This window comes from Artibeus jamaicensis, unplaced genomic scaffold (assembly GCF_021234435.1).
Source record: "Artibeus jamaicensis isolate MK-2021 breed Jamaican fruit bat unplaced genomic scaffold, CSHL_Jam_final contig_426, whole genome shotgun sequence".
Taxonomy (NCBI): domain Eukaryota; kingdom Metazoa; phylum Chordata; class Mammalia; order Chiroptera; family Phyllostomidae; genus Artibeus; species Artibeus jamaicensis.
In genome coordinates, this window is record NW_026521826.1 from 5034438 (window position 1) to 5062220 (window position 27783).

At 44.6% G+C, this 27783-nt stretch overlaps 1 protein-coding gene across 1 annotated transcript in view; it reads right to left on the bottom strand.

Annotated features, from left to right (window-relative positions):
- Positions 1-1274: 1274 nt before the first annotated feature.
- PRKCQ (protein kinase C theta) overlaps positions 1275-27783 on the bottom strand; it is a 71730-nt gene continuing 45221 nt past the window's right edge. The window contains 6 exon segments of the mRNA XM_053665792.1: positions 1275-2572; positions 3372-3500; positions 12085-12273; positions 17000-17138; positions 18247-18309; positions 19932-20023. Of these exon segments, the coding sequence (XP_053521767.1) occupies positions 2417-2572; positions 3372-3500; positions 12085-12273; positions 17000-17138; positions 18247-18309; positions 19932-20023 (768 nt within the window). The 3' untranslated portion in view covers positions 1275-2416.

Here is a 27783-nt window from a genome sequence, read left to right on the forward strand (position 1 = left end):
CTAGGAGTGAGACCCGGAGTAAACCCACTTCCTGTCTCTGGGGGAGTGTTACAGCCCCAAAGAGGATAAAATGGCAGGGTCACTGAAACATCATCACAAACTTTACCTCCTGGTTGTTCTCCTGAAACTCATTTATCTTTCCTTAAGAAACCTATTTGTTCTTCTCATCGAAGCCTTTTCTCTCCTTCCCCTTTTTCATGCTCAGTTAGGTATGTCCACCCCCAGCTCTAACCAGCCCTTCCAGGGGCCGTCACTGCGCACTCCCAGGTGTGTGTGCACCGCAGGTGTGAATGAATCACTCTTCTCTTGCTGGCCTGTCTTCTGTCAGTTTAATTTGCAGGCCTGCAGGCACTTGATATAAGAGGGTAGAGGAAAAAGTTAGTTTTACCTAAAAGTTTATAATATAGGTTGTACATATTAATCAAAACAGAGAGAGAGAGACTTTGGATGGAAAGATTGATCCAGGCATGATCAGCAGGAAGGAAAGTAGAGATAAGTATGTGTCTTGGAGATTGCAGAAGCAGAATCATAACGATTACATTAAAAAAATGAGAGAGGGGATAGTCTCCCAGTCAGTGATGACTCTGAGGTTCTGAGCCTGGATGACAGGGCCCATGATGGTGTCATTAACAGGAATAGGAAATACACAAGAGGTAAAGATCATAAGAACATAGCATAGTTCATGGAGCTTGTTGGAAGCCTGGCAGAGAGGTTAGAACTGGAGATGTGGATTTGAGATGCACTGGACTGAGTGAACCTTAAGACAGGAGGTGGAAGGAGAGAACCAAGGGTAAGTGAAGGCAAGGAGGGGAGGGGGTGTTGGAAGTGATTTGGGGCAGAAGGAGAAAAGGGGGCCTGCCAAGGGGGTAATCAGAGGTGGCAGGGTTGAAAGAGGAAGGTATTGGGTCAGAGTGTCCTAGGGGCTGAGATCGAAGACAGGGATTTTCTGGTATAAAAAGCTGTAGAAAGGTAGATGAGAACCTAGAACATTCCATAAGGGCTGCCAAGAACGTAATTCTTTAAGGAAGCAGTGGCAGGAGAGAGAGGCTGAAAGGCAGAGCTAAACTTGGGTGTCGGAGAAGGAGAGGCAATATGTGTTGACCACCCCTTCAAGAAATCTTGTGGAAAAGGGAAAGAGAAATAGGATATCCATGACTTAAGGGTTATCTGAGTTTTTCACCCACTTTGAGATTTTTACTGATTCCCCAAATTTAAAACATCAACTCAATGCTAGGTACATTTTGATAACCATGACAGAACCAAGTGTTTAGGTGGACAAGTAGGGAATTAAACTACTAAGAGGCATCATTCTTTCTTTTTTTATTCCATGTTTACATGTCCACTTCTTTGTCGTTAAGTCACAACACTTTATCAAAATATACAAACAGCACAGATACTTAAAAATGTATAGCTAGAATTCTAATTAAACAAGATTGACTGCTACAATTAGCATGCATGGGTCTTTTATCTTTAATGATGCTTAAAGAGAGACTTACAAGTCATAGATTTACCAGTAAGGTACAAGGGATTGTTTTTTTTTCTTTTAGAAGAATTACGCACTTAATTTCCTTTCTTGTTATAATAAATGTGAGGATGGTAATGAGTGGCTGCCACTGTACTGAAATCATCTGAGAATGGATTGATGGAAAGGTTTTGTTGGCAGGAGTACCATGATTCTATCTTTGTTGGACTCTAAATTTATTACCTATGTTGACAAGATCCACAGAGTAGGTGGGTATTAAAACCTACTTTACAAAGTAGAGTACTAAAACCTTCCGTATCAGCGGCAGGAGCTCTTCCCACTCTCCATTTCCCTCTTTCCTGTGAATCCTATGGCTAATCAGAATGAATGGATTTGTAAATCTCAAGTCACTAGCTATGTTTATTTGAAGGATTCCCATAAAAACGTATGCAGGGCTCCCCCAACCACCATTTACACTTCCACAGATATACACAGAATAGAAGGGGTTAGTGGTTACTCGTCCGTAGCTGAATGAAATCCATTACTACACCAGGCAACATGCTGTTTCAGTCTTGAGAAGTTCTCACTTTGCTCCTCTAGTCAAATATTTCATTGATCAGCAGTTGGAGCACAAGTGTAGAGCCATAAGTTAGAGCACAATTAAGTTTTCAAATCTTTCACAGTGCGAAGAACCATGTTTCAAGTAAATAACTATGGTTAGTAATGACTAACTTCAAGAGTGGCTGTGAAAGATGACGAGAGAAACCAGAGGTGCTGTCAGTAGTGAAGTTGTGTTGGTTTCTGCTGCAGATACAGTCAGTGAGGAGCCAAAAGGCCTCAGCCTTGGTCGTTGAGTGTTTCTTTCTTTTCCAAGTTGAAAAGGAACCCAAGTTGTATCACCTGAACCAGTTCACAGACAGAAGGCAGATTCCTTCGTGTGTCTGGAGAGGGGGTTCAGGATATCAGCTTCTCCATCCCTGGGTTAATGAAGGAAAAGTTTCTGAACATGTTCTGGTCCATGCTGTTGATCAGCGCTCTGTCGGCGAAGGACAGCCGGGGTTTCTCGTTTAGGAATTCCTTGTCGAAATTGCTGCAGTCATATGGTGATTTCTTGATCAGAGTTTAAGGGGGGTAAAAAAAGGGAAGAAAATCAGCCACTGAAGTCATTAATTATCTTTATTTTACTTTTGTTATTGAGGCTATAACCTGTGTATGACAGAGTTGGTGTTTGCAGATAAACTAAACTGAATACTTACAGGTGATCACATATGGTTTTTGTTGAACATCTCGAAGGCCCTTACTCATCGATTTATCAATAGTATAATTAAATTCATACAAACGAATTTTATTGTAAACACGCAAATAGGATCTAATGTTTTTAGCTAATAGTTTACATGAAGCAGGACTGATAACATTTGGAAAAGTGTCGAGCCCAAATTCAAACTCTGTTCTGTTAGGTTCCAGGGAATGAAGGGCCGATGGTGGGGATGGGGTGTGGGGGATGTCAGTGCAGGGTGGGAGCAGAAGGGTGGGGTTTTGCAGATTATATATATTCCTGTTCTTTTATCAACATCCTTCTCCACCACTGGCTCCTCCACCCACGTTAATTTTATTACTAATCACCTTGGACTGACTTCCAAGACAACACTGATTGGGACAAACTCTCCTCAAGCCACCGGGTCCATTTGGTGCCCATGACAAAGAGAGAGAATGTAAAAACAAACACTCATTCATAAATTTGCTCGGTGTGGTGTACAATTCAGCTTTCTACGATTATCAGAAGTCATCCTTATACACATAGCAGCACAACTGAGAGCCAGACCCGTCCCCTCCTCCAGGGGACAGGCAGGCAGCGTGGGGATAGGAGAATGGCTGGAAGCAATGTCCCTGTCCCCGGCTGTCTCCTTACCACTTTAGGCCTGAACGGTGGGTCAATCTCCTTTCTTTCAAGCTCTTCCCAATTGATCTCCCGAAACAAAGGGTGCTGGCGGATGTCACCCCTCACTCCCAGCCTCTTTTCAGGTTCCCTCACAAAGAGCTGGAAAGAAGCAGAAAGGCAGCAGTCACTTCTCTGGGGAGGAGCCAGTTCACCTCAGATGGAGGCCGAATTCCTCAGTGTGTGAGTCTCATGCATTTGACTCCACAAAGAAAGTGGCTTTTTGCCACTTGCCTTTCTAACCTTAGTTTTTTACTTACCATTACCAACTGTTGACTCAAGTCAAACTGGTGGCTACACTCTCCCTCAAACAAACTTTCTGAATGTTCTGGAGTCTGAGATTTTGCTTCATCACTCCCTAGAAATTCTGTTTTCTGAGTCGTATACACCTGGTTTGAAATTGGCTTGGCCCTGGGTTATTTATAGGACCTCTGGCAAGTGACACGTAAGTTAGTTTCCTTACCTGCAAAGTGAGTGAAGTGTCCTCTTCCTGGGGACATTCTGAGGGTTAAATGAAATAATAGCACACACAGACACAGACACGCACACACGTGTGCGTTAATTCCCGGTCTGTAAAACCTCATAGACATAGAGTAAGTGACTTTTTATTGTTTGGCTGATTGCCCATTAATTGAGTTTGATTTCTTACAAGGCTGTCCTCTTAGGGTTACAGTCTCACTGTACGGGTGTCATGTAAACTCGTTCCTGACAGTCAGCTGTGGGGAAGGCGAGACATTATTGAGAATCACTCTTGAATCCTGCGGTTCTGCTGGACGAGCACTCATTCATCTTTCGCCGTCTCTGACCTGTTACATCGATATCTTCCTCTGTCCCCTCTCCTGTTACTTTCCCCCAGGAGGTCAAAACAAACATCGGCCAGGACAGGAAGGAAACCTGGAAACTCATCAAACTTAAATAAAACATGTCAAAGGCATTAAGGAACCAGAGAGTCCAAACTTGAAATGTAGACAAGTCGCAGGTCCCTGAGTGTCTGGAATAGTCACCCCTCTCTCTTACATCAGCTAGGTGTTTATTTATAAATAACTGCTAGTTGGAGGGTATCCTAAGGAGGCTGTGGGTCTTGGACAGAACCCATGGTGAAATGCAGTATTTTCCAGGAGGTTCTGGCAGAACTTGACCTCCATTTTCACATAAATTGCAGGGCTCTCTTGCTTTTATTTCTTGTAAGAATAACCAGTCTCTGTGTTTTAAAACATGGCTCTACTTAGGTTGTCTTACTACCTGAAAAGCTTCAAAGGCTCTGCTTTACCAAAAAGAAAAAAAAAACAAACAATATGCTGGAACAAAGTGGAGATCTCTTTCTTTCTTTTTAATTAGGAGAATCTTTTCAGAAGTCTAAGTGAAATGCTTCACGCAACCGCCCCAGCATATGCAAGTGGTCAGCCATGGGCACGGTCCTAACTTCCTCTCCCCTTGCCGTAGGATGGCTGCTGAGCCCTGGCAGTGGGAACTTGGAGTTCCAAAGCATCTCATTAGAAAACCACTGAGCAGTGGAAATAATGTGAGTCTGTCATCTAAGAGGCTTGCTACCCACATGGCCTCGAGCAAGTTTTCTGAGTCTGTTTCCTTCCTAGTAAAATGCAGGGTGAGGCAAGGCGACCTACACTCCTGTGAGTCCGACGGCCTCTGAGCCCCCTGGGTGGTTGCCCCACAGTGGGCATTCCAGGCTCCCTGTAGCTGCGTGCCAGCACATGTCCTTCAGTTCTCACTGTGACACTCTCTGCTCTTGTCCAGACATGTCCACTCTTGGAATATGCCACCTGCCTTTTCTACCTCTGTCCTGTGCTAGTGGCATTTCCATTTTGCAAGAAGGTGCCTTTCCTCACATTCCATTCCCATTTCCTTCTCTTCACCATGAGATCCTGACACGCCTTCCAGGGTTTGGCTACCACCTGTCTCCTTTGCGAAGCTTTCTGTGATCACCTGGACGCCAAGGGAGCTCTCCCTTCTCTTCAAGTCATATTCATTGTCATCGGGTTGATTAGAGTCAAACATTGGCTAGATGCCTTAGCTATATCATCCTGATTTTAAAAACAAGATTCTAAAACCAGATATTATCTCAGTTGTCAGTTGAGGAAGCCGAAGCTCACAATAGCTAAGAAGGTTGCCCAGGATCACAGGTCGAGCCAGCGACAGGGCATGAGTTTAAACAGCCTGCTCTTACTCCTGGTGTTGGATAGTCCTCTGCGCTCCATAGAATGTGGGGTTGTCCATATGTGTACACACGCAGACATATATATGACTGTTTTTCCCACTAGGGGGTAAGCTCTGGAGGACAGACACAAACATTTATGTTTCTCTTTCTCACAGAGTCTAGCATAGTGCCACGCACAAAGTAGATGGTCAATAAATGCTTATTGAGTAATTGAATGAGCTGTCTTCCCATTTGTGTATTTGTAGATTACATGTCTCCAGTCCTCATGTTCTGTTAGCCTCTTGTTTGCAGCATGTAGAACAGCATGTACAAAAGGCACAAGGTTCACAGTCAAACACATTCTTCTCTAGACTCAAACACCGGTATGAGTTACCAGATGGCAAGGCAGATTGATTTTTTAGGAGCAGAGGGAATAAGTGACTTGCCCCTTATCTCTTGCCTGGAAATGATCATAATAAATTATTGAACTCCACTTCTTATGGACATTTTGATGAAACAAGACTAGAGAGAAGATGTAAGTGCCTCAAGAATGGGCCCCCCAAACTAGCTCATGCTGTTATAATTAAATGCTTCAGTGAATTAAGCTGGAAGTAACTGCCAGAGGCCAAGTGTGTCCATACTAGGTTTTCCATTAGAGTTTTCTAGTAACATGTGGCATTTGTATCCAGAGAATCATGACGAAGAACCTTATGAGCCTGTTATATGTACCCATGAAATTAAAAAAATAAATAAGTATTTTAAAAGATAACATGTATAATGAGAATCTAATACAACATCCAGTTTCCAGACTCCTTCTTCCTCTCCAGTCCTGAAGATGACTGGTGACCTCATGGAAGGTCCTTGGGTCCGAGGCAGGGAATTCGCACCGAGGCAATAAACGGTCATGAAGACAGACTTGCTTTTGTTCATAAAAGCTGTCAGAAAGGTGGTTTACATTTACAGGAAACAGCACACTGCTTACATAAGTGGTCAGGATGTTGCTGGAGTTTGTTTAAATTTATTCAACTGCCTAGACAAGAAAGCAGTGCCGGGCTTCTGAGCATGGCCCCCAGAGCTTAGCCCCTGTCACTGGAATCTTCTCTCTCCATCCCCTCCACAGATGTATCTTTCTATGAAGGGGAGAGGCATTTCTGTTTGAGATCATTAGTTTTCCATCATTTTCCAAACAAATGGACTGCATCCTGGATGAATAAATGGGGAAGAAAGAGGCACTTCTCTGGTAACAGTCAACTGCACTGCAGCATCCCAGCTGTAATTCCTGACGGAGGGCAGCCTCTCTGGACAGGCAGCCGGTTCAGTGCGCTACACGCATCCATGTGCTCTGAGGGCTAAAGTGAAGAGTCTGGTACTGACACCGCTGCTGTGACAGATGCCATTACATGCTGCTTCATTCAGCTTTTCTAGAAGACCCGTTACTCCTGGGTTTCACAACATTAGGTATAATTCTCCAGAGGAAGTTTCTCAGAAATGTTACTTTTGATTTGTACAAAAAAGGAGCTCAAGGATATAGAGGCTGTTGGATAAAAGTTATAGAGCGAATGAGGGGCATAGATGAAACTAGAAGCCAGAGTTACGGTGAGAAAATTGCATGATGGAAACTAACTTTTGTCAGCCTGGTTGTAAAACAAGGGTGAGAGCTACTTTCCCTCCGTGGAGCAAAGGCTTGGGATTTTTATTAAGTCGTGTGGGACAGCAAACTCTGACAGGGGTGTCCAACCTTTCAGTGTCTCTGGGCCACACTGGAAGGAGAAGAGTGGTCTTGGGTGACACATTAAATACACTGTGACATGTAATCACTCAAAAATTCTCATAATGTTTTAAGTAAATTTATGATTTTGGGCTGGGTTGCATTCATAGCCATCCTGGGCTGCATGCGGCCCATGGGCCGCGGGTTGGACACCCCTGGATTTAAAACCTCTTACATCAACTAGTCCTTTTTCTCCCCTTCTTTATCCTTAATTGTCTTGGCTTCTGCTCTTTAACCACATTTATTTTCTACTTTAGCAACAAATCTTTTTCCTACTATTAAAACTCTGCAGAAGTTTTTTTTTTATATTTGCTGGCATTTAACCTTACCTTTTCTTTTGTTTATAAATTTTTATTTTGAAATAATTATGATGTGCTAGTGTTCCTAGGCTGCTATAACAAAATGTCACAGATGGGGTGGCTTAAACAATGGACATTCATTTCTCATAGTCCTGGAAGCTGGAATTTCAAGATCAAGGTGCCAGCATAGTCATTTTCTGGTATCTTGGCTCGTAGATGGCCACCTTCTTACTTCATGATCACATGGCCTTTCCTCGGTGCACACACTTGGAGGGAGAGATCTCTTTTCCTCCTCCTATAAGGGCATTAATAGCATTCTGCAGGCCCCACCCCCATTACATCATCTACACCTAACTACCTACCAGAGGCCTTCTTACCTCTGATAACCATCATAATTTTAATTTATTTTCATTAATTTATTTTGAAATTTACTATCTTTACCATTTTTTTAGATTTTAAAATTTTTATTTATTTTTAGAGAGAAGGAAGGGAGGGAGAAAGAGAGGGAGAGAAATATCAATGTGTGGTTGCCTCTCGAGTGCCCCCTACTGGGGACCTGGCCCACATCCCAGGCATGTGCCCTGACTGGGAATTGAACTGGTGACTCTTTGGTTCACAGGCTGGCACTCAATCCACTGAGCCACACCAGCCAGGGCTGATAACCATCATAGTGAAGGATTAGGGCTTCAACCTATAAATTCTGTGGAACACACATATACATATAGGTTCACAGGATGTTAAAATATCTGGCAGAGATGTCTGTACACACTTCACCTAGTTTCCCCTAATGCTTACATCTTACACGATCACAGTACAATACCAGCACTGGGAGGGAAACTGCACAATATGGTGCAGTATGTTTGGTTCTATGTCATTTTATCACGTGTTGAACTGGTAACCACAACAAACAGGACACAGAACTGTCCTGCCAAAGATTTCCCTTGGGATAGCCCTTAATAGTCCGTCCCCTGCCACCATTATCTCTAACCCTGGCAACAGGAATCTGATTCCATCTCCATAGTGTCATCCTTTCAAGGATGTACAGGCCTGGACTCATACAGTCAGCACAATGCCCTTGAGACCCATGGGAGTTATCCTGCATATCAATAGTAGTTCGTTCCTTTTGATCTCCAAGTAGTATTTCATATACGTGACTTTTCATCTTTCATCTTTTCTCCTCCAGCCAGAAGTAATTCTGTCCTCCTACCTAGTCTTTCTCGCCTTTGAAACCATTGCTCTCAGCATCTTTCCAAGGGCTTAACTTCTGCTTAACTCCACGTGGCCCCAGTTACTCCTTCACCCTCACTGCTGGCTGAGGGCGCTCCCAGGCCCCAGGTGGAGCTGGCGTTGGGGAGCACAGCTGTCGGCTTTGGGCAGCATCAGCGGGTGACGGTGGGCTGCAGCTGTAGCTCCAGGGTCTCGAGACAGCCCACAAGCCTTTTTCTTGCTTCCCTTTTCTGCTGTTATTATTTATTTGTTTGTTTGTTTGTTTTGGCTCAGGCCTCATTTCAGTCCTTGAGCTGTGGATTAAATTGTGTCCACTCCCAATTTGTTTGCTGAAGCCCTAACTACCAGTGGGAGTACTTAGAATAGGCAAGTAATCGAATTTAAATGAGGTCATCAGGGTGGGGCCTCCCCTGATAGGATTAGTGTTCTTTTAAGAGGAAACAGCGGAACCTGCTCCGCTATTTCAGGACCTAGTGAGAAGGCAGGCTGCAAGCCAGGAAGAAAATCTTCCCTAGAGACCAACCCTTCTGGACCTTGATCTTGGCCTTGCAGCCCCCAGCACTGTGAGTGAGTATGTGATGTTTTGCTGTTTAAGCACCCAGTTTGCAGTGTTTCCTTATGTCAGCCAACCGACTAACACACCTCACGTTAAGTGCTTCAAAAAGTCGAGTGTAAAATAAATGTGGCAACTGTAATAATGCTTGACCTTGCCTTTATGTAAGGAAAATTGTTTACACTGTCATCCTGCTTTTATTTTTACTATTATTACCTTCTTTAAATTGGTTAATTTTTAAATTAGCTTTCATTTATACGTGTTTTGTTCAGTCATGAAAAGTGAATTTAATCCATCATTTGGGGAGCTTTCTAAGTTTATTGCTGCTGGGATCACAGTCAGGAAAAGCAAAGGCTGAGTCCGGCGGCTCAGACTCCTAAACCCCGCACCCGGTCGTGGGGGGGGGGCTCCCTGGGGGCTTCGTCGGCACTTCAGGTTCCACGTCTTGTTCCTCAGGGAGAGCCCGGAGTGGCCCCAACATTTCAAATAACCCAGACGAGCTGTCAGCTGTGTGTGAGGTAGAAGCGTTTGCCCTTAAAGTTTAATTCCCGGCAGTTCCTTGTGAGAAAAAGTAGACTTTGCCTGATGATCTTCTTATAAGTTTACATTTAAAACTCACTTTCAACTAATGTTGAAAGAGTTTATCTTATTTTCCTTTTCAGTATAGGAAGAGGAAGGCTAAAATTTATTTCCCTAAATGATTTTTTTTTTTAGCTAGCTGAGATCTGAGATGCCAGAAATCATAACACCGTTTTGTTCAAAACACCTATATTCTTGGTCCACTTCTTTTTTAAAAAAGGTTTTTATTTCTTCATTTTTAGACAGTAGGGAAGGGATGGAGGAACAGGACAGAAACATCAGTCAGCTACCTCATGCAAGTCCCCAGCTGGGGATGTGGCCCGCAACTCAGGCATATGCCCGGACTGGGAATCGAACCTGGGACCTTTCAGTTCACAGGCCAGAGCTCAATTCACCAAACCACAGCAGCCAGAGCTTGGTCCACTTCTTTTAGATTTGTTAGCCTCACATTGGAAGGGCCCTTCTGATCCAGACAGTTTTTGGGATGGCTCAGTAAATGTAGGTGGTTATTATTATGACATGTAATTAGCATGTTGTATTACCATGATTTATTTTCAGTTTTTACGAATGGTTACAGTTAGACACTGTAGATCAGGGGTGTCAAACTCATTTCCACTGGAGGCCACATCAGCCCCACGGTTGCCTTCAAAGGGCCGAATGTAATTTTAGGACTGTATAAATGAAACTGCTCCTTAACAGTTAAGTGAGAGCTCAGCGCTGCCGCCAGGTAGAAACAAGGTAGCAGGCCAGATAAAACAAGGTGCAGGCGGGATTCAGTCCCCAGGCCTTGTGTTTGCCACCTGTGCTGTAGATGGAATCCTGCATCCTCAGAAAAGGTAAACTGGGACTCTGTCTACAGTCCAAGTCTGTAATGATGGCTGTCAGTGCCTCCCTGTCTCCACATCGGTTTGCCCCCAGGAGCTCCAGGTTCATGGCCAGTGGTTCTCAGAGCCAAGTTGGCATCTGTAGCACTGCACACTGATTCTTAATGGATCCTGGGCCATCTCAGACAGGCGTCTGACCCCTGCGTTGATGCTACATTCTGCAGATTGCTGCTGAGATGGCGACAGCCTGCACTTTTTGAGTTTTAGGGTGAAAAGTGCATGAATACTCCAGTGGACCCAGACAGAGGAAGTGGCAGGAGTGTTGGTCTGCCAGAGAGACTCTGCTCAGCAGGCAGCCAGCAGTGAGAGGCCCCGAGTCCCGGAGGGATGGAGTGCTGCTGGATTAGGGGCTGGTGTGGGAGCGGGCTGGGAAATGCACGGAGCAGTGTATCTCCAGGGCCTCAGCCAAAAATGTCCCCAGTGATAGGGATTTTCAAAGGTTCCACTAAAATGCCATACCAAAGTCTTGGCTTTAATAACCTGCCAAACTGAAAGAGCATGAAGCCACCCAGCCATGTATGAACAATTCTTTCTCCTTATTATCCCTCCATCCTCTTCCTGCTTTTAACCTGGTATGGTCTGAAATAGAAACTCTTGGTATGGAGAGGAAGTGAACAAAGACACACACACAGGATGACCATACTCCCTTCTCCAAAGGTTGGCACAGTCAGCCATGAACTTGGCCAAGGGGAAGGGAGAAGAAGTGTTTGCTTCAGAGTTAATAGTGATGTGATGACTTATATCTTGGACTGAGCAGTTTTAATTTATCAACTGAGGTGGTGTTTTATGACTTAAGAGTGACAAGTGGTTTGTTTTTTACTCAAGAATGAGCAGAAAAGTCATGCATCCTGTCCAGGTTTGCAGCCAGGAGCAGGGGAGATGAACTGGACGGAACAGATTTAATAGGCACTATGGGGAAACAAAAAGTTGAGGTTTAAGCCACAGATTGTGCTTGTTCAATGGATTAATTATATCTCAAAGTGGAGCATCCCAGAGTTGTGGAACTGGTTCTTTTGTAAATGACGCACACAAAGGCTTATCGCTACTAAAGTTCATCACACTGGTGCCTCAGTTAAGGCAGAGATGGTGAGCATTCCACTTCAGTTCAGTTCAGTACAATGATCACTTTACCATGTATACATGGAGCTCAGAAGTGAACGGCAACACTGGTCAGAAAACCTAATGCTGACCCGATCAAGTCTCCTTGGCTTCCCTTCTTACCTTCACTAAAAGGTCCTTGGCCTCCTTCTCAAGCCATCGTGGGTAGAAGGGGCTGTCCATGCGGATGGAGTGGAAGAGCTCTTCTTCATCTTGCCCGTGAAAAGGTGACTGACCAATTAGCATTTCATAGAGGAGAACGCCAAAGGACCACCAGTCGACAGAATGGTTGTATTTCTGACCCAGCAAGATCTGTGTGACCAAAAGGCAGAGACGTAATTAATAAAAATGAGGTCAGTGAGTGAAAACCTTGCACAGGCTTTTCCGAGGCCTCTCAGTAAATAATCGATGGCGATGACAGCAGCGTGTGGTTTTAACAAAGACTGCACTGAAAATGGAAACTTTTGAGAAGCTAAAGACTGGATGCAACAAGTGAGCAATGCTGAAACTGAGGAAACATGTTTGAGTTTCTATTTCTACTTTTCCTCTGGCCTTAAACCAGGGATGTCAAACTCCTTTTCACGGGGGGCCACATCAGCCTCACGGTTGCCGTCAAAGGGCTGAATGTCATTTTAGGACCGTGTAAGTGTGACTGCTCCTCCTTAACAGTTACGTGAGAGCCCAGCGCTGCCGCCAGGTAGAAACAAGGTGGAAGGCTGGCTTCAGCCTGCGGGCCTTGTGTTTGCCGTCTGTGCCTTAAACGAAACAACATCACTGTGTGTACTGTTAGCCTTCATTTCCCATCGGTGATGTGAGGGCTTGGGCAGTAGGTTCAGACCCTAAGAAAGCTGGTGTCTATCCTGGCTCCCCAGTGTCTCCGAGGTGACCAACTAAACCAAACCCGGTGTTGCACTTCTACTGTCCTGAGTCTTTGCAAAGCTTCTGTAGGTAATCAAGCATCCAGCGAGGGCGTCTGAAAAGTCCATTCCTTAAATCCTCACTGGTTTAATACTCTCAGACTCAAACCTTGTGACTGTGCCATGAGACAGGCTAACACACCAAGGTTTTGAGTAGAACCAGTGTGGTCTATTCCTAAGGAAGGTAGATTTATTTTAAAGTCTGGAATCCCACCTAGTTTTTAAAAAGATTTCTGTCCTTTTACCAATCCACTTTCTGGCACAACAGGCTTTGTACCTGGGCCATTCAGTGACTTCCTTTCTAATGTTGGCTCACAGAGAATGTCATGTCACTAAGCTCAGTGCTTTTCATCCCAACAAACCCTGCAGTAGTAACCTTCTCTAAAACAGTACACAGGGCCCTGGCCAGTGTGGCTCAGTGGGTTGGGCATCAGCTCACAAACCAAAAGGTTGCTGGTCAGAGCACATGCCTGGGTTGTGGGCCAGCTCCCTGGTTGGTGGCCTGCGAGAGGCAACCAATTGATGTTTCTCTCTCTCATCTCTTTTTCCTTCCTTCCCCTCTCTCTAAAAAGAAATAAGTGAAATCTTTAAAAAAACTCCATACATAGGATCCATCAGTGCATGAATGGGTAAACAGTATGGTCTGTATATAAAGTAGAATATTACTCAGCTTTAAAAAGAAAAGAAATCCTGACATGATACAGCCTGGGTGAACCTTGAGGATGCTGTGCTAAGTGAACTAAGCCTGTAACAAGAACACAAATGCTGAATGCTTCCATTTACCTGCGGTACCTAGAGGAGTGAATTTCAGAAAGACAGAAAATGGAATGATGGTTTCTAGGGGCTGGGGAAATCAGGAGCTGTTGTTGAATGAGTGTAGAGTTTCAGCTGGGCAAGAAGAAAAAGTTCAGGAGATTGGTTGCACAGCAATGCGAATGTACTTACCACTACTGATTGTACTCTTAAAAACGGTTAAGCTGGTGTGTTTTACAGTGTATATATTTTACCACAGTTAAAATCAGTATGTGGCAGGAACAGAATTTTTTAAATGGAGAAGAGAAAATCCTTGTCTTTCATGACTGCCGCTGCCAGGATGATTTGAGAGCAAGCTGCTTTATTTCCCCAAACAAAATGGAGATGGAATAATAATATCAAAGTACTAATTAAAAAAGTCAGACTTGACCCTCCTGGGGTCGTTTTCACCCTGCTGCTTTCACACACACAAACACACAGAAGTCACGTGGCTGTATCACGTATCATGTGGATGAGGATCTGAAATGCAATTTCCCTTTGGAGGGGCCTTTGGCATGAACAGTAGAACTGCAGCACTGGTGGCCTTAGGAGAGAGGAGTGACATGACAGTTCTAGACATTTCAGTGTTTTCCAGGAAAGCCGTGTGTCCCGATGCCGCTGAAGTTTTTGATGCAGTAGGGTAAGGGGCACAGCAGCCATCTCTGGCCCCTGCCTCGCCTCAGGCCTGTCCTTGGGAGAGAAGCCAGGCTCGGAGTGAGGCTCAGGCTTACTGTGAAAGCGTCTCCAACATAAGACTTGCTAAACAAGCAGCAACAAAACAGTCGTGAAGGCCACACAAAACTCTGCAGGTTCTGCTTCTGCCTCAGTCCCTTATTGTGTTGTGAGGATCAAGTAAAAAGCAGGAAAGACGAACTGCTTTGCCGAATGGAAATGACTGCATGTTATATGATAAATATTTGTCTTGATTAACTAGTGCCCATTTGTGAAACTAAATATCAAGTTGCAAACAGAATTTTTCAATCTGCTGCTCATTTCTGGGATAAAAAATGCTATCTAATAGCCTAACCCAATATTTGAAAGCTAAAGTTCACCTTAAAGTTTAGAAAAGAAATAAAGTTTGCCCTAAGGAATAATCTGAAAGACCCAGGGAGAATGATAAAGAAAATAAAGCTGTGCACACATGCACAATCAGTTCAGAAATTTGCCTCGAGTGGGGCCCAGTTCGCACGCAGTTCCCGGGATATGCCACAAGGGGGAGCCCAAAGCAACCAGAAACTGATGGTGCATCGCCTCTTGATGTGTAAACAACTTCATTTGGCAGGAAAATGCAAAGGAATTTGGAGGACAGGAGACAGCTGTGGCGGTAATTAAGTCATCTAAGCCTAGGTGATGTTAATAAAGAATTTTAGCCTTGAGTTAGGAGGAAGAAAAAAAGGAAATTTATCCTCAATTACATACTGCTAAAACAGAATGTCTGCAAATGCTTGCTGATAGGGTTTTCCAGGCAGTATGTGTTTTATTTACAAAAACCTCTGAAGTAGGTTCTGTTACAGCCAACAAGGGAAGTGGCTGGACTTGGGAGGTTACCTGAAGGTCTTGTGGTTAGTGTGTTAAAAATTATGCTCTGAAGCCTGGTCTTTGGTTATTTAATCTCATTATTTTAATGAACCATAAATATGTACTATTAATAAACATAACAACAGTTATTTAACACTATTTCATCTTCAGTTCAACCTGATTATTCTCCTCTTTATGCATGCTTTATAACATGTATTATATTGGCAAAAACAGATGAGGCTCATATATAAAGTAAGTGTGTATATACTGAGGATGCTTTTTTAACAAATGAGAGAGCAGCTCAGAATGTGTGGAAATATAAGGAGGTCCAAGATGCTGGCAGAATAGGGAGAAGCTACATTAACCTCCTCCCAGGACCAAACTGGAATTACCGTGGAATTACAGAAAAATCATCCTGAATAACCAACTGAGCATTAGCTGGAGAGAAGTCTTTAACCAAGGACAGACAGAATAAACCACACCACCACATCAGGACTGTAATTAGACCAGAATCACACACACACACACACGCACTTGAAAATATATAAAGAGGGACTGGCAGTTGGATGGTGATGGAGAGGGAAGCAGGTCAAAGGGTGTCACTGGGGTGCAGACAAGAGAGGCTGGGGGCTGGAGTGAGGTGTCAGCAAAGAGGATGGGAAGGAATTGGAGAAGTCAGGGGGACTGAGGCAGAGGGATTCCTTTCGGGCAGGGGCCCCCAACCCCCGGGCCATGGCCTGTCAGGAACCAGGCCTTAGCGGGCCAAGCCCTGCACTTGGATAGGAAGTAAGTGAGATGACACTGATCGATGTATGTGACAAAGTGGTGTGGAACTCAACACACCTCGTACCAATAGCCATTTCCTGGTTTTGACTGTGCCACAGAAATAACCACTGGGACAAACTAGGTGGAGGGTGTATGTGAGTGACATTTCTGTATGATTTCTGCAACTTCTTGTGAATCTATAATTATTTCAAAACACGAAGTTATTAAAGAGGGGATAAGAAACAGCCCCTGATTTTAGAGCAATCGCCTAGTAGTGCAGGGAGTTTCAAAGACAAAATAGCAACGATGACAACTGTTATGCCATGGGAAGGGTGCCTGGTCAGGGTGTCCCAGCTGCCTCGATGGCAGCTGGGGTAACTGTAACATGGGGTGCGGAGGGGCGGGGGGCGGTGGCGCGGGGTGGTTGGATGGATGCCTCTGAGCAAATGCTGTTCTTCTTGGGGCTCAGAACATGAGAGCGATATCCCCCTTTTTAAACTTTCCTAGGTTCTCTCATCTCAGGCTTGCAGGCACACGTGATACAAGTGTCCTCAGTTTGCAGAAGAGGGACTACATCAGCGTGCTCAGCAGCCTCTCCACCCTCGCACAGAGGCAGCTTAGAAACCGCAGGGCAGGTTTTCCTGGCCCCAAGGACCCTGGTCCAAAGGACCCTTACGGACTTACTCAGGTGGTGACTTATGGTCCTGTTCGGTGCCCACCTGGTTCTTCCCTGTTGTTTTTCCTGCTGGGTCTGACCAAATGAAGGTCTCTTAAGGTGGGGGGGGGGCAGGGGGGATGGCGAGGAGAGGGGAGGAACCATGATGGAAAGGCCACTCACCACTTAGAGAGATGCCCTAATTAGCATGAGTACCATCCCCGTAAAAGCAGTAACAGCAGCCCCTATGTGCAGCCCCACTTATGAAATACTCAGCAAAGCAGATTCAAATCCTGATCCAAAATACTTAAAATCTGATTTTCAGGAAGAAGGAGCAGTGGTGCTTGCCCCAGGGCGTGCTGGGCTGGGGAGGGGCGCTGCACATCCCTACCTCGGGGGCGATGTAGTCAGGGGTCCCACAGAAAGTGTTTGTCTTGGCATCTCCTAACATGTTCTCCTTGCACATGCCGAAGTCTGCGATCTTGATATGTCCATCTTTGTCTAACAGGATATTATCTAGCTTCAGGTCCCTGAAAAACAAAAGCAAAGCAAAGCAAAGTGTCACCTTAATAATTCCAGTTTTGCTAACATGGTATTGCCATTTGAGAGGTGCTCTCATCAGTCAGAATCGGGCAGCCCTCGCCTGGCTGCACCCCAGGGAACCAGGGAGCTGTTCCCAGTGAATTGTCCGCTTCCTCCGTGAGCACCGCAGCCGGGTGGTAACCATCCTGGCGGCGGACAGTTTCGGGGCTGGGTTAGTAGAGTTGCTGGACATCACTTCACCTTGTCCATGACTCCGGGTCATGACTGTGAGTGTCCGCCCCAGGAGAGCATGCGATCCCCTCCCCTGCGTCCCCTCTGTTGTCTTGCACCCTCCCTTTATGTCGGGCTCTCAACTGTCCCTTCTCTCTGCGTTGCTGTCTTGGCCTCCAGCAGAAGGGCCAGCCTCCCCTCTAGCTCCTTTCTTTTATGTGTACTTTCTCCCCTCCTTCTGCAGCGAGTCAGAAACCAGACTACCAAGCTCTTGAAGATTTGGGTGTTAAATAAATGTCAGTAACCATGTTTTGAGAAAAGAAGGAGATTGAGGTACAATAGCTTTCATCTGAGGAGTGAAAGGATGGCGTACAATGGAGAGGTTTCGGACAGACATCCAGTCACAAAAGAGGCCACGTGTGGTGTTCTGTGCACATGTACAGCGTGTGGGCTCGCGTCTGTCGGTGTGTTTGGGTGTTCAAGGGAGAGCTCCTCACCGTGCCCCTCCCCCACCGAAGGAGAACATTCAACCAACATTTCTAGGTGGCCCAAAAGAAATACAGGCAAAGACAAGACGTGTGAGAGACATAACTGAGAAAGCAACACCGCGTCAAAGAGCAAGCCGAGTGTTGGAAGGGCATCAGAACCATGGAGGTGAGAGGATGCATGCGAGTAAGGACTGGAGTGCAGACCAGAATATGATCAGAACCTTATTGCTTTGGGGACTGGAATTTCTCACTTGTTTATGATTAAATCATCATCTGTGTTATCACTATGGGCAGGAAGCCTGGGTGAGACACAAAGGCACTCTGGCCTTTCCATGGCCCTGAAGTGCAAGGTCATGTGAACCAGACCAGGGAATGTGGTGTCAAAGGAAGACTGTACCTGTAGACAATGCCTTTGGAATGAAGGAACTGCAGACCAAGAATGATTTCAGCGGCATAAAACCTGAGGGAAGGAAGGAAAGGCAGGGTTCACCATGAGTGCATGGACAGAGCAAAATCAACCCCCCGTTTTGTCCAGTGAGTGCTCTGCACAGTCCAGTGCTGAAGGTACACACTCAGCTTTGTACGTGCACAGTCCCTCTGTGTACACACACAGTTTTCTTTCAGACTAACAGAAAGAAGATGAGATGAAGCAGAGCTGGTGTTCGGAGTTAGGCCTGCCTGCAGCTAGTGCTCATTTTTATATTGTAAACTACAGAGATCAAACTGTCACTTTTTTTCCTAGTAAAACATATGCAGACATTAAATGTAATGGCATAGTATAATAATATATATATATATAGTATAGTAGTTTAGTAGTAAATAGTTTTCCCTTTTATTTTAGGCTCTGCTTTGCAGCCCCTGGACCTGTGCTCAGGGCCGTTTCAAATAGAATGACTTGTTCATGTGCAAGAAGCGCAGCCCTAAGGGGGCGGGGGAGGGATATGAGAAGATGGGAGGGGCTACGGGGCTCTCCATCTTCGGGACAGACGGAAAGGAAATGAATGTGCACTAGCACTGGGGGGATTAAAGCTAGGGATGAAGGAGAACTCCCCGAAGTGAGGTTCGCGCGCGCCCTGGGAGGCCCTGAGGACACGCCTGTGTCTGGCGGTCAGCATGCCTTGCGCAGCTGGAAAGGGGGTTGGAGGGAGTGAAACCTTTCTAGCAGAAAAATGCCCGCGGGTTTCTCGGCTGTGGCTACCCTATAGGATTATCTCTGGGCAGTTCGCTGATGGTTCCTGGAGGCCACGAGATCGGCGGCGTGTGCCCCACTGGACTTCACAGACCGGCCCCTGCAGCACGGTTCCTGCAGAGGCTGGGGAGCAAGCCGTCTTTCCGCCCAGCTCTAACTCAACCACTCCAAGTGGTCATTGGGGGCCAGTGAAAGGCTACTGAAAAATAAAGCCGTGTGCACACAGCATGTTTAAATGGGCCTACTGGCACCATTTTTTTCTGGTTTGTTGCTGACCGGCATAGTGGTTTTACCTCTCAGGAAAGAGGGGCTGCAAAGGCCGGGGGTGGGGCGAGAGGCTGCAGGTCCTCAGCGGTAGTGGCGCCTGAGAACACGCAGCCTGCTCCATTTCGTCTGTGTTTCGAGTGGCCCAAGAGGGTGAAGATTTATTCTCAGACTAAGGGCCCCTCCCGGTTTCCTGATTCTCATGCTCCGGAGCCACATGCTTTATGGCTTCGCACCGCCCTTCCCACGAAAGGCCACGGCTGAAGCCTCATCCGGTGACCACCTGTAAGATCTGTGCCCCACTTCACTGGTCTCTTTTGAAAGGGTAAACGTTTTCTTCCACGCTCAGGTGTTGAGGAGCCTGAGGCATGGGGCATCTCTTTGAGAAACTAAAGAGTCGATTTCAAAACACAGAGAAATTAAACGAAACCGGTAAGAATGTGAGATTCACAAACCGGGAACACGATCGCCCTGTGTGATCATTCTCAGGGTTCCCTTGCCCCCGGGGAGTGAGGCGTGCTGGGGGCGGAAACACAAACAGCGCAGGGAGGGCGCACTCTGTGGGCACTGCGGGGACAGGGCGACTGCTGAAGCCATGGAAACCCCCAAACCCTTCAAAGGGCTCTTACGTTGCTCTGGAAAGGTCAAACTTGTGGCAGCTTTGGATGTGGTACATTAAGTCTCCTCCGTTGAGATACTCCATCACAAAAAAGAGGTTTTCCTGGGGAAAACAAAAAACAGTCCCAACCTTTAGTTTCCTTAAAAAAAAAAAAAAGAACACGAACATTACTTTTTAAATGGATTTAGGTAATTTCACAGGAGCCAATTCTGTCTTGAGATCACTTACAAAAACGTTGTTGACGTGATTTCGCTGATCTGCAGTATTTCTGACCCCCCAGAAGCCTGGGAGCCTGTAGAATGCTCGTTAGGATGCCCCCGGGCCAGGATTCAGTGGACGGGGCACCATAGGAGGGAGGGTCCAACTGGAATTGCCCGCCTGACTGGGACGGTGTCGGGCACCTCGTGGGCGCTGGTTGTATACCTCTGAAGTTGACAGTGTGTAGGATGGTGGAATAAACACAAACAGAGGCAGGACTCCAGGGGCAGGGTGAAAGCACCCATTCACTCCACACTCAGTAAGTAGTTCTGAACATAGGTTACAGGCACGGCCCTGTGGGAGAGATGAGCGTGGAGATGCTCATTGCCACCTCACCCTTCAAAGATGAAGAGACACAGTCCTGCATTCAGGGAGCTTGCGGTCTAGTGTAGCCTTATTTTTCTCCAGGGCAGGCTCTGCTTATGTGAAGCCACATCTGAAAAGCATGTCGCCCCTAGCAGAGGACACCACGGGTGCTGTCAGAGCTGGGGCCCTGGACTGGCAGCCGTGGAAGATGAGGCTGAGGCCTGCAGGGTGTGGTCGGAGTTTCGGAGGTGGCTGCGATTCCAGCAAGTCTGAGTTCCTCCTGCCACGTGTGACACTCCGTCCTCCATAAGCATATTCATGGCACTTTGAGGGCCCTGATTTTTTAGGGTTCCCACGAACCACAGAATTAGTAATCCATGAAGTGTGGCATGTCTGTGCATAAATTTGCACCTGAAAACCTCACCTGGGTGATTTTTTAACAGAATTAACCTTTAGGTCTTGATGTGAAACTGGCTGTGGCCTTGGGCACACCAGCTGCTGGCAGACACGACATTCTGGTCTGACAGCCACAAACACTGCCTGTTACACGTTCCACAAAATGAAGGAAACCCAGCACTGTGAGGACTATCTCAGTAATTCAGGTAAAGACAAGCTTCATTCTGCTTTGTCCAAGGTTGACCTTCGATGGGAGGTCACTGGAGCCCACTCTTCCTCTTGTGGACAGGCCGGAATTCTCTGCTGACCGAAGCCAAACATTGATATCTTAAACGTACTTTGAGAGCGATCATTTGCTTCATCTGCACACACCTGCTCCCTCATTCGTACATCTTCCTCCAAGCTCTTGCTGTCATAAGTACCATATGAACAGCTTCTAACCTTTATCTTTTACCCCAACAGTGATGGCCTGGGTATACACAGGGCTGGGGTCTCCTAAGTACTCAAAGAGAATGAAAAGTATAAAAGCTCAGAGCAAGACCATTTAAAACAGTGCACCTATGGAAGATTCCCTGGACCTGTTAGGATGTTTGCAAATTCCCATAATGTCTGAGATTTCAGGATTTACAAATTGTCAGCTTGGACTTGGAGAAAGTGGGGAAGGCAACTCGAGGCCAAAGGCCAGCCCTCATCCATGCACATCCCCGCACAGAGGTCCCATCAGTTCCCTTGTCCAGAGTGGACCGTCACCCATGGTGGGAGCTGGGGGACTGAATCTGTGCAGTGACAGAGCCTAAGAAATCACAGTGCTCGGTCGGCTGACCACCGTGGGCTTTCCAAGAAGGCCACGCTGATGTTGTGATTATTGATGAACCAGTAATGGAGATTTGTAGCCTGTTGCACACCACACTCAATCCTACTAAAAGGTATTATGGCTCTACGATAAAGCTTTAAAAACAATCTGTTCTAGTTCTTATCTTTATATTACGCTGCGGGCACTGAAAAAAGCCCCTTGGTTGTCTTTGGTTGTTTATGATGACATTTTGCTTCAGTTTAAGCTTTAGTTTGGGTGAATACCAACTAACATATGGGCTTCTTAAAGGGGATAAGGGCAGTCCCTGCCTGGAAGTCCAGCTTGGGTGAGCAGGGCGGGGGGACTTGTCACTCCCTAGAAGGTGCTGTTTTGAGGACCTCTGCCTTCTCCTAGGGGTTCTGCTATTTGGAAGTTCTGCTATTTGGAAGTCTCAGGACCCGTTCATCCAGGAGCTGTTGGGTCCACTCTGGGCCCAATGAGATGGCTCTGTGATGAAATGAGCAGAAACAAATGTACGTACAAACCACACAGTCCTGGGGGTGGGGATTTGAGAATTGCATTTTGAAGAGGGGGTAAACCTTTTCAAAGTTGGGTCCCAAATCCCAGTCATAAAAAGTAAATACGATCACAGGAGCCTCAAACTTTCATAAATGGCTGGGAAGGGAGTGCTCAGAGCTGACGGAGACCTGCCGCCGACCCGGAGCCCTGCAGGACCACCATCAGAAACAAAAGTCTGCCCGCTGGGGAAACTCCGAGTTGGGTGGAGTAGGGCCCAGCCCAGAAAACTCCACGCAGGGTATTTGTGAAGGCCATGGTCTTTGCCCCTACTCGGACCCAAATTCAGAGCTCCTCTACATGTGACCTTTGAGAAGTTACTTAGCCTCTCCTGAGCCTCAGATTCTTCACTTGTGAGATGGAGGCAATAATATTCCTACCTCCTGGGTTGTCGCTGAGTATTACAGGAGGTGGGGTGTGTGCAGTGCTGGGGCAGGGTTGGCACTCAGCATGCATATGCTGTATGGTACCTGTTGTAAACTATAGGAAGCAATTTAGAAGCCAGTAAAAAATAAAGTAAAAATAAAAACATACAGCCGCTCCTTCCAAAAGAAAGGAACTGCACAGTCCAGGGACTTGGATCTCCTCATCTATTCTTTCTGTTCTGATCCGGCACAGAGAGAAAAAGCAAGCAGGCTAGCACGGGGGAGCATGGCCTCCTGAGCTCGTGACTGTCTCACTGGTGCAGCCAGCTCTTCTTTAGGCCTTGTGATCCTTTAACTGATGCAAATGATCCTTCTGATTGAGTGAGAATTGACTTGGTGTGGTGTTGGGGGAAGGGATGCCCTAGATGTAGAAGTGGTCACCAGAGCTGGCACAGCATTTGTGTGTGGAGATTCTTATCTGTCATGTCGCTAACTAGCAGGTGGTCAGTCTCAACCTTGGCAAAATGAAAGGTATCAGCAAGGTCCTCAGCTACATTCCTCTTTACTAACCTAAAGACTCTGATTTTCAACATTTGTTTTTCATATTTTTCCCCCTTTTCTTGGGGGAAGAGATGAAATTAAAACTATGACTATTAGCACGTTATAAGATTAGGTAGTGCTTCCCAAATGATAAAATAAATACTGGTAGGAAGATGTTATGCTGACAACATTCTTAAGAGAAATCTTTGTCTAGAAACAATACATATTTGAAGTAAAATTAAAGAAATAGTAATGAGTGTTCCCTGTGAACTTTCCTCACAGGAGGTAAGCATATGGTGGGGCTGATGGCCCACCGCAGCACCCGAGGGTCAGAGGGCCTCCTCCCATTTAGCAGTCCCCCAGTTATGCTGATAGAGTTGGCTGTTGGTTGGGGGGCAAATTTCTCTGCGTCCCAAGGGTCCTGATTGCTTTAACATTTGAGTTAATCCCCCATGGGCCAAGAGCTGAAAAGCAGAATGGGTTAGAACAAACTGTGCCTCATCACTCTTTTGAGTAGATGATAGGAGTGGCAGGAGAATGACTTTTTGATTGGTCTGTATTTTGTTTCTGAATCTTGCATCTTATTTATTTATTTTTTTTAGAAAGAACTGCCAGCAGGCCTGCCGAAGAAGTGTATCATCTCTGACTTTGGAAAAGAATTGAAACACAGGAGTACAGCTCAACCTTTAGCATCCTGGCTCCAGTCCAAACATCTGGTGAGTTTTTTCACTTTGCCTACCTAGTAGCTCCTGGGAAAAGGTAATTTTATAATAGGAGGCAGTTTCCTTACTCAGCCAGTTTCCTGCAGGAGGAAACACGCTACGGTTGTCGCAACCTCTGCTGTCAACGCAAATGGACTGTCTGTAAAGTGAGCGTTCCTGTAAAGCTTCATGTTCACACCATTCATGGTCTCAGAGCGAGTTCTGGGAGTGCTCATCTTCATCCACTGATCTTACTAATGAAACAGTCAAACACTGAGCATATTTCTGCTCTGCCGGTGAAGTAAGTTTTAGTTGGGGTTTGACAGTACAGTCACATCAGGCCACTGGAAGAAGTCATTCATTCAACAGCGCTGAAGAACCTCTGGCTAATGAGAACACATTCGGTATATCACTCAATAACATTTATCTGTCTATCAGCTCTCTAGGTTACAAACACACCTACGGCATGCATGCTGCTTCGTTTGGAGACTATAAAACCAAGAGTAACAGCTTTGTTACTTTCTGACAACTGAAGTACAGAACATCAGTACTGATGTTCTGTAGATAAATGGGTATCTAAGGCTCTGCGGCAACATTTTTGGGAGCTTTTAAAAAATTGTATGTATTATAGTCTTGCAAAATTATTTATATATACATATATGTACATGCATATATGTGTGTATATGTGTGTGTGTGTGTTTACAGAGAGAGAGAGAAGTTTCAAGAATTCAAAACAGCCTAGTGTTCTTGCAAAGAATTCTGTGTACAAAGTACTGGATTTTCCAGTTTCCACAAATATCTTCCATTGCTTGATAGAAAAAAGTGGGTAACTGGCTCTTCTATGTTCTTATAAAAGCATGAGATCACTTTAAGGAGAGTCTAAATTCCTTTTTCTTCATTTGGGAAGTATTTACCCAGAGTATTTACTTTCTTTGGGAAGTATTTACATGAAATTTTACTGTAAAAGTGATTTATGCTGGTAAAGTGAAGAAATGAAGCTAATCACTATATATAGTGATATATATATATATAAGAATAGGATATTTTAATAGTTTGCTAATCTAAAAACTGAAAAAAAAATCACTTTTCACATAAGATATATACTAATTTCACTGGTTTTCAAGGCCAAATAATTCTGGTCTGAATTGAACCAAGACATTGCCTTGGATTCTCTACCTTCGTGACTCTCAGTCTATTTACTTACACAGCTGATGCACTAAGTCTGAACTAGGGTCAGAAGTAGAGGTGGGGCCCCCTTCATCGAGGTTTACATCTTTACTTCTGCTTATTGTTCCCCCCAAAACAAGGTTTGGGTTGAGAATTACAACACGTAAGAGTTGCCTTTTTGACAGCCTCAGCACTATGGTGGAGAGGATATGGGGGGCTTCCTGTGTTGACACAGACACAGAGCTGGCGTCTGGGCTGCCCAAGCTGTGTGCTTGCAAGGGGTACCTGGGTGTGGGGGGAGCTCGCATCTGGCCAGCATGCCTGGTGCACATGCTGGACGCTGGGCTCAGCCAAAGTCTCACTGGTACACTTGGACGCCTGCGTTGGTTTGGCCACACCAGCACTCAGTTTCTTAGGTATGTTTGTAGTTTAGAAGGCTGGAGCAGTTCTGAGTCTGCAGTGCTTTATTTCTTTCTTCTATTTGAGCTATAAATGAAAACATCCTAGAAAACAGGTTTGTGACCTTTTTCATGAGGACTATTCCATCAAATAAAATGAATAGGTAATCATATATGCACTTTTTATATCTGAATCTAGTGAGAGAGAGAGAGATGGCTCTCTATAGACCAGCAAACTCATTCATTAGGGCCTGTTTACATTTCTACTATAAACTCTAATTAGTCAAGTTCACTGCTTTCAATCCATTCATTAGTACCTATCAGAAATCATGTGCCCAATTCCTAGAGGTTCGCCACTTTCAATGCAGGCTCAGTTGGTCTTTACTGGCTTAATTGTCCCACAGGGTCTTCCTGCATTAACAAACAAATTATTTCCCTTCATCACAGAGATACAAACAGGACTCCATTCCATGAATCTCAAAACTGTTTTCCCTGATATGATTAGGCCTGTAATGAGAGGCAATAGAGCGGTGAGGCCTGTGGACTTTGCCAGCAAGCTGCCGGAGTTTGAATCCTGGGTCCCCTACTTAATAGCCGTCTGACCTTTGATGTGTTGCTTACCCCCTTCGAGGGGCCACCTCATTTTCCTGATCTATAGAATGGGAATAAAATACTGTCTACTTCATAAGGCGGCTGTGAAGATTAAATGCCCTAAAATGTGTAATATGTCTACAGCATGGATTAACACACAGTAAATGCTCCATAAATGTCAGCTGTTATTTTATGACTATAGTTATTACATGTGATGTGCATGCCATACATATGGAAAAATATGTATTCATAAGCACAGAGGAGTCTCAGTTATGGATTAAGTTTTAACATAAAAGACAAGTTTTAAGGAATATGATTTTGAGGTGAAAATGACCTACTCTATTGAAGATTTTAAAGTTACTGAATTATCACTGCTACAGAGAAGAAAAGATGCAAAAAAAAGGAGGAAAGGAAATACTAAAAAATCCAACTTCTGGGTATCTTTGAATGCTGTAATTAGGAAAAACTTTCTTTTTTAAATAATACTATTGTGTATTTTCCAATTTTCCAATTTTTAAAGGATGTTTTGATATGATTACTTTTATAATGAAGGAAAATAAGAAATTTTACTTAAAAATTTTAAGTGATTTTTCTACTACCTTATGTTTATGTGGTGTATACGCTCAGTATTTGCTAAGGGAATAGGTTATTCTTGTTCAGATTTAGGCTACTGAAGAGCACATTCCCCAAAGTACAAGGAAGAGCCCAGGCCTTGCACTCTGTCAGTATAGCGATTTCAAAAAGGCCTGGAATAAGTCTGATCCACTGATAGACTCAAATGAGCATTGCTATTTGTAGTGCTAGCACAGAGATTTGCATTAAGCATTTAATGTCATGTCAGGTGCTATCTTTCTGAGCTCTCTAAGTTGGAATTGGCAGGCTTAATCACGAAGACAGTAGAACCAGGCACAAGGTAGAAGAGTCATCTGGCCATGAACTTTTAAAATCACTTTTAATCAAAGTAATGCGACTGGAATAATTATCTCAAAAAAGAATCAAAACGACAGGAAGATCTAAGAAAGGAAGTATCATTAAAATAAAAATATGTTTACAATATGAAAGAAAGATGATTAAATGCAAGATTGAAGCGAAGATTTAACAGAATTGGTTGTATAGTTCTCACAGGGCTGTGTCTGCACACACACATATCATTTAGAGAAGTTAAAAGATAGGGCTGAGAAAATATGTCAACATTTAAAACACAAGCTAGTTCTTTAAAAGAACATTTGTGAGTGAATATTTTAGAATTAGTAAAGGGGAAAATGTAAAGGTGGACTCAACTTATTATTATTTTTTAGAAGTTGTATGATTTAACCGCTACACTAGTGTCCCCTTAGAATGATTATATTTCTTTTTAATAAGAGAATGAAAAGAAAAAGCTTGGGAAATTATTTAGTGACAATGGCTATTCAGTATAGCTAATGATTGCCAAATGTGCATGGATTACTGGATATATGAGAACTTTATAGCATTAAAGAAATTAGCTAATGATTTTATCAAAACAATAACAATTTTTTTAGGTGCTAGTTCTGATAGACCACTAACAATTAATTTTGAAAACACACAGAGAGCTAGGCAAATTTTATGCAAATGAGGTCAGGAATACATACTCCCTCGCCAGGAAAAGTAAAGTAGGAAAGGAGGAAAAGAATAATTATAGTCATATTTTGCTACTATTTTTTTCTTCTAAGACTAGTAAATTAATGTGATAGATTTTATTCAAGAGAAGATTTGCAATGCCTAAAGAAGAAATAAAATTAGAATCAAAGTA